Source organism: Pholcus phalangioides, unplaced genomic scaffold (genome assembly GCF_987345545.1).
Source record: "Pholcus phalangioides strain wild (caught in Gottingen) unplaced genomic scaffold, Ppha-v1.0 ptg000017l_1, whole genome shotgun sequence".
In the NCBI taxonomy this organism is placed as follows: Eukaryota; Metazoa; Arthropoda; class Arachnida; order Araneae; family Pholcidae; genus Pholcus; species Pholcus phalangioides.
The window spans coordinates 35,773,778-35,790,959 of record NW_028301610.1 but is presented as its reverse complement, the minus strand read 5'-3'; the positions used below and the strand labels follow the sequence as shown (position 1 = coordinate 35,790,959).

The following is a 17,182-nucleotide window of genomic DNA, read 5'->3' as shown; positions in this document are numbered from 1 at the left end:
CAGTGATTGACAAAAGGGGTAATGCTAATTGAAATCTAGACTAAAAGCATGTGTGGTGTGAAAAGGTTTGCATTTTCCAGTGCTAAAAAACCAGTTTGGGTTTATAGACTTTGTTTCTCCATATTTTTTTTTTTTTTCCAGAAGTGAAACTTCTGAAGAAGTTAGATACTGAGAAATTAGTGTTCCAGTTTCCTTACTGGTAGCTCTGTTATAGAAATGGATTCACTATGTGGTAGAGGTGAATGCTTGTTGCGCTTGAAACTCTGGCTTTTTGAGCAGTGAATGAAATTTATATTATCTGAATTTACAATCTCGTATTTTAAATTTACAATTTTGTTTATATTTAACATTTATAGATTATCACATTCTCCCCATCTCATTCTATTAAAGTTTGTCTTTTGGTCAACTTCCATGGGGGGGGGGGGGCAATCTGCTTCTTGCTTCTGAAAATAACTAAATGAAAACAATTTCTTTATACTCAGTTTATCAGATTTGTTTTTTTACTTTTGAATTCACGGTTTTTTTCACTATCGTCATTATTGATGGTATTGGTTCTTCTATGGTATATTTGGTTGGTTAAAAGAAACAAATTTCTAAAAATGCATGATTTTATGACATGGTGCAGACTTATAAAAATAGGGTGTCAAAAAATTTGGTTGCAATTTTTTTTCTTTTGCAATTTGCCATTGGGACCCACCTATCAAACCTTTGTGTGGTTTTCCCAGTCTATTGCTTGTAATTTCTAAATTGTAATATAAAATATTGCCTTTTTTTATGTCTAAACCTTAGATTGGTATTCATGGAATTCGCATTGAATTTAACACAGAGAAGGGCTACAAACGCACTGCCACTTACCTTCCAGAGGTTGCCCCAGAACAAGGTTATCCTTTTTTTCTTATGAATCAGGTTAATATTAACCCTATAATGCATGAAATTCACCAAATTTATTTCTTGCTTTTACTGCATACAAGTTATCTGTTTATCCTCTTAATACTACAAATATCCATAAAAAAATTAAGTTGATTGAAATTATGCTAGTGCATTTGTTTCTTAACCCCGTCTTGAGCTGAGCTTGGGCACACTTTGCCGTTCTGGCCAATAAAGAAATTTAATAGATAATAGCCCTGCACACTGATTCTTCTATTATGTTAAAAGATTGAGCACTTTAAAAAAAAAAAACCAATTTACAGCCATTAAAGTCGTTAAAAATTGAGCCTGAAAGGGGTTAAATCAATATATTCACACCATTTATTTCAACACAATGGAGGAAAAAAAATCATGCATCATAGGGTTGAACTGTTTTTAAATGTTTTATCCATAGTATTTAGAATACACCAATTATATTTGCATATGTCTCTTGAATGAATATTCTACTTATTTATAGTTTGTGCAAAGTATATCTCATTTTTTTTCTTTGAAAAATATAAATGATGAACTATTGAACAATTCAAATGAATATTTCTAAAGGCTTTTTATGTATGTGCTCTTTCATGCATGACAGCAGTAAATAAATTCGAACCACCTAAAGGTAAAGTGTGGTGTTAAGAGTGCACACAGAAACAACATTAGACATTCCAATATCCAATCTCAAATGCAAAGCTGTGTTATCTAGAGGAAACCCATCCTGCAGGCAGAACTGGCTCACTCTCATGTTCCTGAAGTTGTCTTCTTACATTGTAGCTCTAACAACATGAGGGTTCTAAAATATTTTTTTCAGTAATAATATCACAAGCCAATTTTTTTTTCAGGCACCTATTTGATTGGTTCTTTCTTCAATACAATAATTAAAAAAAAATAAATTTAGTCAAATATTTATATTTATTAGGTTATTATAGTGATTTATTTTCAAGCTTTGATATGCTTCCCTTTCAATTGACTAAGCGATTGTTTTTTGTCCTTGTTACTAATTACATAAACTACCTGTATTCACAGCAGAAAAATTTAAACTTCACTCACACAATTGTAGTTAGGGAGACTAAAATGATTACTCCATACACACAGCTTACTATTTAACATTCCCATGGGGCATCTTCAGCATAACATCAATGGTGGCATCATAGCTGTGAGATCCACTGAAAATTGATCATTTAATCACAAATCCATATCTCATCCACCATCCTTAAACTAAAAAAAGCAAGTGTTGATCTCTCAGATCATGTGTCACCATCACCATTATTAGAGTATTAACTCTTTAACGCCCAGATAGAAAACCTGGGAGGGTCGTGAAAATACCAAGTTTTTTGTGTTCGAAGTGGACTCGTCCAAATTTTGGCCACTTTCCCTCTCCCCACGAGTATCTATTCATGCCACCCTTTGCATTGACGTTCGCCCTTTCATTTCAATGGATTTTCGGGAGATAATTTGTCTATATACTGAAAACACCCCTTTCCTCACGGTATTATCTCTTTGTAAAATGCATTGAGTACCCTTAGTCCATTCTCAAGGAACATTCTAGTACATCAGCTTTTAAAATTCCATTGATAGGGCGTTGCAGTTGTCTTTTCCGTTCCCGCCTCTGACAAGAGCTTTCATCTTCTTCCCCGTTGGTGACAAAAGCCCACCAAAACATACCCATACCCCCTAGCTGGGCCGACTTGAGGCGGTTATGGGCATTAACCTACTCGGCCTACTTCGGACAATATGAGCATTATAGAGTTAAACAATATAAATTTCAATAGGATGCTTTAGAAGGGAAGAAAAGATTGATGTAAGTACATTTGCGGGAAAAACCTCCATTACCTGACATTTGAAGGTCAACAATGATTCTGTATAAAAAATATCCCATCAATTAAATTTGCCCGACTCTATATTCATAACTGTATTAAGTATTCAATTTTTCAGCAAACAATGCTTTTCTTTTTCATGATAAGATCACAAAGGATGTCAACCTTATTTCTTGTTTCATTCAAAACCATCCAATATTACATAGATGGTGTCCAACTAGACAGGTACAGTGAAACCTGTCTAATGTGGACACTGAGACACAAAACTTGTCTTGAATGGAATCAAAAGATATTCCCCTAGATGATTATTATTGCTTTGATATGCATCTTTATAAAACAGAAATCTATCTGAAATGAAAAGTTATCAGTGTCTTGACGTTCTGTTTAATACAGGTTCCACTGTATTGCTATTCACGCTTCTAATTTTTTTTTGCTATTGTACAAATAGACATATTTTCATGTCGATTTGAAAAAATTTAAAATTTGCTTAATTTTTTGTCACAAATCAATCATGTTCAACAGCTTTGAGTTGGTGAATTAAAATGTTTCAATGAAATATATAGAACACAAAGAAAAACTATCAGAAATTATTTTAAAATATTTAAAATGAAGTCCTGTAAATATAAATGCAAATACAAAGGCCAAAATAGGCCAACTGCCTGAGGAGGGGCTGAAGAAAAATAATGACTGTAAAAAATAGATGTGTTCAAAACAACAATATAATTTCAAATAAAAATTATTACTGCCTCCCCAATTCTAATTTTTCTCGCTGCTGATATCATTTGTGAAGAATAAAAATCATACGTTGGCTATATATATAACCTGTCATTAATTGATAAAGCAAAAAAGAAATTGTATTTGAATCACATTAAATTTTTTTAATGTCTCAGTGAAATTCTAATTTGAATTGTAACTGACAATGTAATTGCAGCAGTCCTTGCATTAAGCAAATTGGAAAACAATAGAAATGCATGATTATGCAAATTATCTATCAATGATGGCAATATCAATTGCAATTTTTTTTAACTATTTCAGTTAATGATTGTGATTTCTAATTTTTTCAAAATAAACAATTCTCTCAGCAATAGCATGTTCCCAAAACCTTTTTCCAAGCCAACATCAGCCGAGTTTAATCTGTCAAGTGGGAAAAAACTTAGGCCAGAAACATTGGCAAAATAATATAATAAAATAAAAAATAAATAAATAAAATAAAATAAATAAATAAAATAAAATAAAAAATAAATAAATAAAATAAAATAAAAAATAAATAAATAAAATAAAATAAAAAATAAATAAATAAAATAAAATAAAAAATAAATAAATAAAATAAAAAATAAATAAATAAAATAAACTAAAACTATTAAACACATGCTTGTGAAAACAAACCATTCTCATGCAGGAAAGAACATGGAAGAATAGGATTCTTTTCAAGGGCATGTTCTTGGAAACGTTTGTTGGAATACTGTGGTTCCAACCAAAGCGTATACTAGGGATGGGGGCATAAAGTTGGGAGCTCCCCAACAAAGCCAGCCAAAAAATATTTTTGTAAAATTAAAGTATCAAATGAAAACACCTTTTTATAGGCTATTTTAATCAATTTCTGTTAATTTAAAATGCATTTTGAAGATTGATAACTCAAAATTTCTCTGGAGGAAATTTCTTGTATCCTCTTCGCTCGAAAGATAAATCGTGCTTATGCCTCTGGTTCTAACGCATGTGCTGGGGTGGGAACTCTGTGCCAATTGCGCTGCAATTAACATCTTGTGTCATCCTGCTCTAATAGTGTATTTTTTTTATTTTTCTGCTTCAAATAGCCAAAATAGCAAATTTCGCTTCAGTATTCCCGGAATTTCAGAAAGGACACCAAAAATTTTTTGTTCCAGCTTGCCGCAAAACGATTCTTTCCAAAAAGAGCATGTTTTATATTCCTCTGTACTTAAACTATTGCTTTATTTAAACTATGGCTTTCCATCACGAAACTCCAATAATATTCGTGATCATGAAACAGAAGCTGGTTTGCAATGGTTTTTCAGTTTTAAAGCGCAAATGTGAGTCAGTTTCCATTAAAAAAAAAATAATAAATAAAAGTCGCCACTGGAGCAGCAGAAATTACTGTATTTGATCGTCATTGCGTCTAATCCAGATGTTTCGTGAAAAAAATCTTCATTCCAGGAGTAAAAGAGCATGTCCATCGAATTACAAATGCTAATTTAGAAACTAATGAACTGAATAACCACAGCATTAAATCACCAATGTTGCCAAATAACAAGTGTCAAGTTGCCAATCTCGCCAAATAATTAGTGGTGAATCGTCAGACATCTTATTGATTCTTCTGAAATTCTCCCATTTTGCAACAATTTCTTTTCCGAGTATAAAAAATTTGAAAACTTTAGAGAATTTTTATTTTTAGCCCATTTAAACTGCTGCTGTTCCAGACAGCAAATAGTGCCCTCAGTAAGCAAAAATCGTCTTAAAGAGACTGGTGTGAAAAATTTTATGACTGCCGCTTTTTCAAACAAGGTGTCAAAAGCCTGAAACACCAAAAAATAAAAACAAGCTGATAAAAAAGATGTTTAATAACAAAAGACAGTGCAGTTGGTTTATTTTGAAAAAGGGGGGTGGGGGGGTTAACGAAAATATTCTTGTTAGCTGCTTCAATTTATACATATCTGCTCAAACTGCTCCGAATCCTGAATTTTGCTGCTTCAAAACTGCTCCAAAATGGACTTTGTCACTTCCCACCCCTGCATGTGGGAAGGAATTATTGTGTAAAGGGGCCTCAAATTTAGTGCAGTATAGTCATAAAATGAGAGTTCCTGTTGGTAATTGCTTGAATGATGATAAAAAGACAAACCTAGGGCTAGAAGTACATGATAGCTTGAAAATAAGCATATGATATGTATTATTACAAATACAAATACAAATACAAATACAACGCCACAACAGGCAAAATGCCCAACGAGGTGGCTGATAAAAAGATGCCCATAAAAATATGGTTGTCATATGTTTCAAAAATACAGCAACCCAATTAAAAATGCAATTAACACAAATTACAAACAATATATACACATGATAAAATATTATACGATGCCCATAAAGATTACTTATGGTTGTCTTATTCTAAGAATGGATAGCTTCTCGATTTACCCCAACATGTTTATCGTATTTCTTTTTAAACGTGTCAATTGTGTTACAATTTACTACCTCCGGGGGTAAGCTATTCCATTTATTAACAACCCTATTGGAGAAAAATTCCCTGCGACACCATAACCTTGCATTGTCCCTCACCAATCGATACTGGTGTCCCCTTGTAAAAGCAGTCGATTGGCGGTGCACTAAAAGTTCATGGTCCATCCTATCCATCCCATTGAAAATTTTGAACACTTCGATCATATCTCCTCGACACCTGCGTTCATCCAATGTAAACATATTCAAAAAATGAAGTCTTTCTTCATAACTCAAGCCCTGTGTGCCAATAAGGACACGCGTAGCTCTTCTCTGCACCCCTTCAACCAAGTCTATGTCCCTCTGTAGGTATGGTCTCCAAAACCTTACAGCATACTCCAGTCCAGGACGAACTAAGCCTCGAAAAAGAGGAAGAATGACTTTAGGAGAACGCGAAGAGACCTTCTTGAAAATGAGACCAAGCATTCTATTCGATTTTTTGACAACCGCTGAACAATGTTCAGAAAACTTAAGTCGCTCGTCAATGAGAATTCCCAAATCGGTGACTCTAGTTGCATCCGGGATAGTGACACCATTCAACTCGTAAGAGAACCGTTGGTTGTTCGAACCAAAATGAGCGACCATGCACTTATCTACGCTAAACGTCATGCTCCATTCATTTGCCCATGCTGCAATCTTGTTTAAGTTGGTCTGGAGCAACTCCCTATCGCTTTCATTCCCGATTACCCCCATTAGCTTCACATCATCTGCGAATTTGCTAGTAATTCCATCGATACCCTGATCGAGTTTATCGATAAAAAGTGAAAAAAGTATGGGGCCAAGGACACTTCCCTGAGGAACTCCACTTGTGACGTCTGTCCAACCAGAGAATTCCCCGTTCACCATAACTCGTTGCGACCTATCTCTTAACCACGATTCTATCCAATTCAGCAAGTTGCCCCCTATTCCAATCTCGTGTAAACGCTTCAAGAGTTTGCCATGTTGGACCCGATCGAATGCCTTCTGGAAATCAAGGTAAACAACGTCGACATTTTTGCTCTTACCCAAAGCCTTAGTCACGTAATCATAGAAGCAAAGGAGGTTAGTTACACATGACTTCCCCTTCCTGAACCCATGCTGATTATCCGACAATACATTATTCTCGTCTATCCACTTCACAAACTGCCTTTTCATGATAATTTCCAAAATTTTCGAGAGGGAGCTCGTCAAACTCACTGGACGATAATTAGACACCACTTCTCTACTACCCTTCTTAAATATCGGAACAACGTTAGCCAGTTTCCAATCTCTCGGGACGATACCCTCAGCAACACTACTCCTGTATATCTGTGCGACTGGCCCCAACAATTCATTAGCACCTTCCCTGAGAACCCTGGGATAGATATCATCTGGTCCTGGTGCTTTGCTTGCACATACATTTCTTAGAAGATTTAGGACCTCCACGTCTTCCACTTGAATATCGTTGAGCGTTTTATTACCCCATGCAACACCCGTATATCGAATATCATTATCTCCATTAAAAACCGACGCGAAAAAGTCATTGAAAGCACTACACATGCCTACATTGCTCTCTACTTTTGAGCCTCCTATCGAGAGGGGGCCAACTGTCCCCTTACATCCATTATTGACGTATCGAAAAAATGATTTTGGGTCAGAGCCAATGTTATCTGCCAACCTAGATTCAACTTGCTTTTTACTATCCCTTATCGCTTTCTTCAACAGTCTTCTTTTATCAGTAAACAATGATAGGTCACCTCGTTCACTTTTATACTCTCTGAATGCTCTTTTCTTTTCAAGATAAAGGTTCCGCACGCTATCCGTGAACCACTATTGCTGTCATATATTTTAAATTAGGGGTGAATTTTTTGTTAAAATGAATGTGCATGCATTTGTGTTTCAGAATTTATTGAATGCTATTTGGCATTGTAAATTAGTCTTTATCATGGGAACTTGGCTTAAGTTTATAGAATAGGATTTGAGAGAGACCACAGAAAAGTAATTTCTTTCAGCACATTGTCTGAAGTCATTGTAGAGCCTTTCTATAATGGGCACCCATGACTCCAAAACTTTTGTCCATTCACTGGGAGTATCAGCTAATGTGATTGTACATTATCAGAAAGGTATTGAATAAGGAAAAAAATATTGATAGAATAAACTAAACAAGATTTAATCAGTAGAATAAGTGACTTTTTTGCTGCAAATAACTCACTTTTCTAAACATGTTGCACCTTGGCAAGAATAAATCCTCCTAAAAAATTCACTAATTTGAGTTAATTCCATATTAAAAAAAATTTCTGCTCTAAAAACAAGTAATAGTGACATTTCTGTAGTTGCAAAACTGACTGCTAAGCAGAAGTTTTGTTCTAGTAGGTAGCCTTTTGTATTGAAAAGTGAAGTTTATTTTTGTTATTCTGCAACTTTGGGTTTTTTGAGTTGTGGCATTGTTCTTACCGGGGTGTGATGTATGAATTTTTTTTCTTTAAATTTCTGAAAGGATCCTAAAATTACAAATAGGAAGACCAGAAAAAATATTGTACTATGTATATTAAGAAATATATTAGACAGGAACAATATATATACTATGAGATCTGTAGGGATTTTTAGCAGCATTCTTTTTTCCAAATGCTGGGGGTTTAGATATTTTGAGGATGCAATCAAAATTAGTTATTAAAAATTGTTCTTTTTCTATTGGTGTACTACTGCACTCTAATATAGTGTCTTAAGATGGTTAATGATATAGTTTTGTGTAAAAACATTTGACGTCTTTTTTTAGGTTAATGTATTATGTATCGTTTTCTGAATCACTTTCTTTCCTATTTGAGTGAATTAAAAAAATATCCACGTATGGGCCAATAACTGTAAATTATATTAACATTTTGAAATCAGTTATGAGGAGAAAAAACTTAGCCCCATTTCCATACATTCCTCACTACCAAACTAGTCATATAGTCATCATATACTTACGACCAAGTTTTTTTATATACTTATCAATCGTTGTTATCAGAAACCCAGAGTATCGATATGATCATATTAAACTGCGCGAGAAGTCTTAAATTTTCAACTTGCTGCTCCATACACTCTAAGTAGATGCTAATGCAGTGAAACCTATAATGGGCACTTTAAATTTTGTGGAAAAGGACTTGAATGTATTTCATCACTTATTAAAGCACAAAGTTTTTGAATCCATATAGTTGTCACATTATTAAGAGGTTCCACTATGGTAAGCCAGTCTTATGAGAAAACTGTTCTTTAAAAAAAAAACAATTCACAGATCATACTCAGCCTATGACATTACAGCAAATAGGAAAGCATCAGTGCCTTTTTCAATATTGTTTGCAAAGTATTTATATTTAGGCCAAACATTTTTTTTTTGAATTGCTATTATAGATCCCTGTATGCTGGAGATAGAGGGCACCATGATATAAAAGGGTTATTTTAGAGGGAAACTGCTTTATAAATTTTTTAGTCTTCCTTCTATGGAGCTCACTTGTTTGCAAAAGTGATCGTCTGTTATTCATTGAAATAGGACTTGATGTCCTATACCTATGTGTGGTGTAATGAAAGTACTGCAAATTATAATAGTGTTATCCCAGTATTGACAAAAATGGACAATCTTCGTTCCAATTTTAGTATATGTACTGCCGAAGCAAGTACAGTATTGACAAAAATGGACAAAGTACCCTTTGTCTCTGGCATACAGAAATATTGAAATGTAAAAACTATGTGAAACAAGAGTGGTTACAGCTATCAGGCTTCTGTTGTTATTTTTAAGTGATGTAATGCTTTTTGGACAGAGCATATCAATAGTTCATGTTATAGATTAATGTTTTTCAAACTCCATTGGTTGGTATAGTCATAAAGAAATAATCTATTTCACAACTAAGGACCTTTGCTGCTGAATATTGAATGATGTGGATTATGAGTTAAAATTTGACATTGAAGGTAGAAAGCTTCTTTTGGCAACAGTTATTCTGTTCATTGATTGCTAATTTGATTTTGCTAAAGATAATGTTCTGTGAGTTTTTATTTATTTTTTCTTAGTTCCATAACCTCTTTATTTTATTTTTGTTTTTTTCATTGAAGATTTGTATGAGCCATTTAATTTCAAAACCAGGTAGAATTTTTTTTCAGATTATGACATATATTTTTCCTACATATCTATCAGTAGGTGAAATCATAACATTGAAAAAGTTGCTGTGTGCTATTCATTTTGTGGTATGAAAGTAGCAGTTAGTTGCAAAACCAGATAAGTAAAGAAATCTGTTTCAGAAGCAGATAGATCAAGATGCGCGTAGGCATAGATAGATCCCATAGCGTGGTTGCAAAACTATATAGATCCAAAACAATTTTTTTTTTTTGCTCAAAGTAGTATTTATACAGAGCTAAAATTTGAACAAGACCTTTGGCTATCTAATACCAAATCATAAAAAAATGCAATTGATTTGTTCTGAAAAATTTTACAGCTTGATTTAGATAGTTTCCAATGTTTTGATAGCTTTTCTGCACATGTGGAGAAAAAATCTCCTCATACAGCAATGCAGTCTATATTTACAAACTTACCATTTAGATGTTGGCATTCTGTTTCTTGTTTTCTTTGGCATTGAATAAAACCTATCATTCTGAATAAAATTTATTTCTGTTGGCACTATGCATCTGATTCATGCATTAAAAAAAGTTATATAGCTTCTATAAAATTTTTCATTTCAAGCTGTTTATGCATTAAGTGGATTATAGATGCAGTATATAGGGTGTCATGTAAGTGTTAACATGGCCTTTATTTCATCAACTGACCTTCGTAGAGATATGATTCCAATTTAGAATATGCTCAACAGGTGTTCAAAAATTACCCTGTATTAATTTTCAGAGTGAAACTACAGTGTGTAACAAAATGAAAAATCTAAATTTTTATACGGTCCCCCTGTGCTCTAGTTTCCAATTAAAAAGTTGTTGCCCTGTCTCCTGAGGTTAACAAAAAAAATTTCCATGTTTTTAAGTGCAATCAGGGTTCGCACATCCTTACAAACTCCTTAAAAAGTCTTAACTTTTCATTTCCCTCTGGAAGGGCCCCTATAACTCTTTACTTTTTGCAGCCACTCCTTAAAAAGTCCTTTTTTTTCTTTTCTCTGAAGGAATGATCTTTCTTAGAATAGGCATTCCCCCATGGTGATGAATAGCATTGCCTACAAAAATAAGAGAAAGCTTCCCCCCCCCAATATAAAGAGGGAGAACAGAGAAAAAAACAACCTCCTTCTCCTTTGTAATAAGAAATGTGAAAGCAGGGGGATGGGATTGGAACATCCAATGCCAACCGTTACGATTTTGTTGTATTTAGTACGATTTTAGCAAATTAATATGATTATATGCTTTTGCTTCTAAAAATATGATTTTTTACCAAATCGCTAATTTTGACGTTTTCCTGCCTATGTTGCCAACTGGTCAACGTTGGAAATCGATGGTCCGTTGAACGACATCACTCCGCGGAACCAGTAGCCGAAAATTCCCCCACACCCAGCGGTGAGAAAAAGTTGAACACCGCTGGGAGTTTTTTTTTTGTTGGTGTGGCTTACGCGGCGAAACGATGTATCGAGACGCCTTTATTATGCAGTATACTGAGTGCAGACCTCGCAGCACTTTTATTTTTCCTACTATTTTCTTACTTTCGCCGCAATCGTCCTTTTTTACCGCAATTCTCTCCTACTATTCTTATTTTATCCCCCTTCTTTTGTTTACAGCCAATATCTCGCTACGAGAAACTGCAAAATGTCACTGCTTTCCGCAGTTTGTTTTTACATGTTTTGTGTGTTTTATCACATCGCAACTCGCTACTGAAAAAGAATTTTTTTTTCCAGCTCCAACTGGAGTAGGGGGACGATGTCAAGTGTATCTATTCGCCGGCTCGCCTTAAAGTGCTGGAAACTGACAGTCCAGTGGGGAAAGCGAATCCGTTTCACAGATCTGTTGCCGTAAATTATAGCCACTAGAATAGGGGCTATAATAGGCCCTTATCAAGTTGCCTTACCGTAAATAAAAAGGCAAAAAGAGGAGGGAGGAACAGGCTCTATCCACATACCAGAGATTCCATGAGAGACTAGATTTCTCTCTCCTGGGATCCGGTAAAGAGCTTTCATCCCTGAAGCCAGGTTTTCCTAGAAGTAGGCTTTTGGCGCCGCTTGAACCGAACTGAATCATTTTGCGTCGGCAGAAATGTGTTACATAATCATGTTAAGCATTTGTGTTTTCCAAGCGTGGCGCTTCAGCTCAGGACGGCTATATAGTATATGACCCTTTCGTCAGATACTCTATCGGCTGCATGCTCCGGTTTGAAGGGAAGAGAGACAACAAGAAAATGAAGAGAAGATCGCTGAAATGCGCGGCACACGACGCGACGCTTAACTCCTCTAGTTGCAGTCCGCCAATCACGCCCGACGTAAAACGCTGTCATGAGCCGTATTGCGCTCTGTAGGAAAACAGTCATACTGCTTTTCTTATTGATGAATAGACGGCGATGGGTGATTGATGTCGCACGCGGCACAGAAAACATGCTTCTAGGAAAACCCAACTTTAAGTGACACAGCCTGAGCCACGTCTGGTTTTACAGGAGGGGGGAGGGGAAGACGAGCCGTTCAGCCGCTAGTTGAACCCATTTTTTTTAACCTTCGGAAAATAATTTTCGGGTGTCTTTCAAAAAAAATTCATTTCGTGAATAAGAGCTAGTCCACTGAATTATGAGTTAGTTTGTTAATTTCGCCAAATAGCGAGTGTTAAATTGCCAATGACGCCAAATAGCGAGTGTTAAATCGCCAATGACGCCAAATAACAAGTGCTAAATCGCCAAACATCGTGTTGAATGTCCTGAAATTTGCTCTCATTTTGCAACAATTTCTTTTTGAGTACAAGGTACAAGTACAATTTCTTTTTGAAAAACAAGAATTGAAAAACTTAATTTTGAAGAATTTGTGTACGTGTTGATCCTCTTTGAGCGAGAGATGAATAAATAGTTGCTGCAAATATAATTTTGCAAGAAAAATCTTTTAGCTGTGGATTTTATTTTGAATAATTTGGGGAAGGGAATGAATATCACTTTCAGAATTTTTATAATTTATGTGATGTTGTTTTATAAGTTATATTTTTGACCAAAACTTCAAAGTTTTAGAACACTTTGGTGACAACAGAAAAGTATGTATGTAGATTAATTATTTTATGAATTCTTATGATGCTGGGTAACAAATCAAAAGTTGTAATTTCTGAACCACTTCTATGTCTATATTTTTGAGAAGAGGGAAAATTTGGCAAATAAAAAATAAATTTACATATGTGCCCCACTCTTTTTTTTTTTTGCTGTAAAAGTTAAAGTTTGCCATGACTCCTTAAAAACTGCTTGAAACTCCTTAAAAAGTCCTTAAAAACTCCTTAAAAAGTCCTTAAAAACTCCTTAATTTTTATTTAGGAAATTTTGTATGAACCCTGGCAATATTCAGAGATATTCGAAAAATGGAGGAAATTTGGGAAAGAACAACGTTAAATGTCGAAAAACTTTACCCTTATTTAACACTGTTCTTTCCCAAATTTCCTGTTTTTTTTTAATTTGAAAATATCTGCGAAAATTGCAATTAGAAACATGGACATTTTTTTTGCTGGCATCAGGAGAAAAACAAAAGTTGGAGCACAAGGGGATCGTATAAAAATTTAATTTTTTATTTCGTGTATATATGAAATTTCTCAAAACTGGTACAGGGTAATTTTTGAACGCCTGTTGAGCATTTTTAAAATTGGAATCGTACCTCTACGGCATACAGTTAATGAAATAAAGGTTGTGCTAGCACTTACAGGACACCCTGTATATGTAGTGGCCTTTGAGCACCATACCCTACAGCAGATTTCTCAGTTGCTTAGTGAAAGGATTGTAGGCATGCCGTAAAAATATTTAACAGAAATTGGCTAATTTCTTACTTAGGGTCTGTAGGGAATGTGCTAATAAACTATTGAGGCCAGTTGCGCAGGTTTGCAGAAGTAGTGTTCCTGAGGGTATTGTCCCAAGGGATTGGTAGCTTGCTAATGTGGTTTTAATATTTAAAAAGAGTGGTAGAGAAACTGTCAAATTATCAGCTCCCTCTCCGAAATTTTGGAAATTAGTGATGTAGATAGATGAGAATAACATTTTCAGAAAACCAGTATGGGTTCAGGAAGAGGAAGTCATGTGTTAATAACCTCTTTTGCTTCTATGATCACATGACTAAGGCTTTGAGAAATGGCGAAAACGCCAATGTTTATCTTGATTTCCAGAAAACATTCAATCAGGTCCAACACGGTAGACTCTTGAAGCTTTTTTTTTTTAACATGAGAGTGGGATGGGGGCAAATTGTTAAATTGGATAGAATCGTTGAGAGATAGGTCACTACAGGTTATGATGAATAGGGAATTTTCTGATTGAACAGGTATCAAAAGTGGAGTCCCTCAAGGAAGTATCCTTGCGGCCATACCTTTTCACTTTTTATCGATAAACTCAATCAGGGTATAGATTGGATTGTTAGCGAATTCGCAGATGACAGGAAGCTTATGGGAGTAGTCAGGAATGCAAGAGATAGGGAGAGGCTCCAAACAAACTTGCATGTGATTGCAGCATGGGCTAATGAATGGAGTATGACCTTTAGTGCGATAAGTGCATGGTCGCTCATTTTAGTTCAAACAATTCATGTTTCACTTACAAGTCAAATGGTATTACTATCCCATATGCAACTAGGGTCACCGATTTGGGAATTGGCATTGATGAGCAGCTTAGGTTTTCTGATCATTGTTCAGCGGTGGGCAAAAAAGTGAATAGAATGGTTAGTTTCATTCTTAAAAAGTCATTCTTTAAAGTCATTCCACTTTTCTGCAGCTTAGTTCGTCCTGCACTGGAGTATGCTGTATTGTTTTGGAGACCACGCCCAGGGACATAGCCTTGGTTTAGCTGGTGCAGGGAAGAGCTACATGTTCTCTTGTTGGCACACAAGAGGCTTAAGCTATGTAAAATGACTTGTTTTCTTGAAAATGTTTACATTGAGGGAATGCAGGTGCCTGAAGGATATGATCAAAGTTTTTAAAATTTTCAATGGGATGGATAGGATGGACCATGAGTTACAAATACAAATCAGTCAACCGTTTTGACAAGGTTTGTCAGTTGCTACTGGTCAACCTTGTCAAAGGTTGACCGGTATCGTTTATTGAGAGAATTCTAGTCTGGTGTTAGAGTTTTTCAATAACGGTTAATGAATGAAATAGCTTATTTCTGAGAGTCGTGAATTCTACCACAATTGATATGTTTAAAAAGAAGTACAATAGACATAGTGGGATAAATTGAGAGGCTGTCCATACTTAGATAAGGCAACCATAATCTTATTTATGGGCAATGTATTATATAGTTTTTTTTTTTAGTGATATATGCATTTGTGTTGGGTATTTAGTTATATTTGACATCCGTATTTTTTATGGGCATAATTTTTTTAGCCACATCGTGAGGTATTTTGCCTGTTTTGCCCTTTGTATTTATAATTTATTTCCAAAGTCCAAACATTTCATTATTAAGTTTTGTTTCAGGAATTTTAATTATTTTATTGCAATATCAATGTGAATTGTTTTGTCTGCGTTTTAAACGAAATCATTAAAAGTGTACTTTCTTAAAATCTCAAGTGTGTCGCAAAGTAAGAAAGGTTGGAAAAAAACTTTACCCTACAGAATTTAATGCATTGTCATTTTATATACATATCTGATAGTTTCATGGTTCATTTGAATGCTGACATTTCGTAACCCTGAAATTGCTCCCACTGCTAATAGCTAGTGAGCTATTGAATATAACCCATTCATCCACTTTCAGACACCTACCAGGGGTCTGTCCAGTCGAAATTTGTCAGTTTTCCGGACCAGTCGCAAAATTTTTTTTCTGGATCTGAAAAATTTACCATTCACAAAATACAAATGAATGAAACCATAACTTCGCATTTCATTTCTTTTGTGATCAATTAACTAGTTTAGTTAATTTATTTAGTTTTAACTTATTTTGCTTTCCATGAAAAATTATTTTCACAAAATTAATAACCCTTTTCACAAAAAATAAAGAATTATCACAAAAACAGGATCCTACAAAAAAAGTCTGGACAGACCCCTGCTCACACCTACCCTTACATCTGACACTTGTTTCTAACAATAACACTTGTTGCCCCAGTGTTTCCTAGCCTAAAATTAGTTTCATGGTAGATTTGTTTGTATTGATTTAAAGTACTCGCAGATAAATTTAAATGCGAGGATCATCATTACCTGGTGATAGTGGGTTGTGTTGCCATGGTTTTAAATGCAAAAAAAATAAATGATGCTGTGTGTGTGTGACTCCACTCCATGATTGCTCCAAAAAAAGTGATTTGAACCAGTGGTTAGAATTGATGTGCAGGGACTTTTGCTCACATTTCCTTCTGAAATAAATAAAATCTTAGTTTTTGGCCCAAAGAGATGACATTCGTGGATTACAAAGGACTGGAAATTAAGAATAAAGATTCTATTTATGATTGTTGGTGCAATTTCATTTTAAAACATCAGGAGTCCAAAAATGACTTCATGTAAGGTGTTTAACCCTTACAGCGGCTATCCCGAGATATCTCATCAAACTTGATCTGCTGTATTTTAGTCACCCTGAAATATCTTGGGATCTTAACATGCTTTTCTCTCCAATGTGGCAGTTCTAATGAGGATCAGCAAAATTTAAAAACCACCAAAAGGGTTAAGTTAGAGAAGACCTCGTGATATTTGACATGACATGAAATGCCGCAAAAAAACTCCACTGAACTGCTGATGCCAAGATCTCTTCTAGCCTGGCTTTGCGGCAGAGTCTAGAACAGTCCCTTTGATAGCTAGAGAATTATATGGAAATTAGTTTCTTGGTTGAGGGGATAAACAATTTCAACCTCATTACCTACTCTGATTGGTTGGACAACCAGGTTTTGCAGTTTGCTCCCCCCCATCTTACCCAGGAATGTAACATTCCCATTCCTGTCTTCCAGGATGACAATGCCCGCATTCACTGGGCTGCAACTGTGACTAATTAGCATGATGAACATTCAGGAGCAATCACGCATCTGAACTGGCCCGAAAAAAAAATCTGATATGAACCCAGTGGAAAATCTGTGAGACTATCTTGAACATGTCAAACATCAGGGATGACATCCACAATTCACTGATGCAATGGTTGCTGAACATTTTCTCTTCCACCTAGAGCCTTGTCCAGTCTATGCCACTTCAAATTA

The 17,182-nt window shown here is 35.1% G+C and overlaps 1 protein-coding gene across 1 annotated transcript in view; it reads left to right on the top strand.

The window, feature by feature from the left end:
* Nucleotides 1-17,182, top strand: part of LOC149072957 (AMMECR1-like protein) — an 81,905-nt gene that overhangs the window by 21,879 nt on the left and 42,844 nt on the right. Inside the window, exon 4 of the mRNA XM_089246224.1 lies at nt 790-880. Within this exon, the coding sequence (XP_089102350.1) occupies nt 790-880 (91 nt within the window). The remainder of the gene's footprint in view (nt 1-789; nt 881-17,182) is intronic.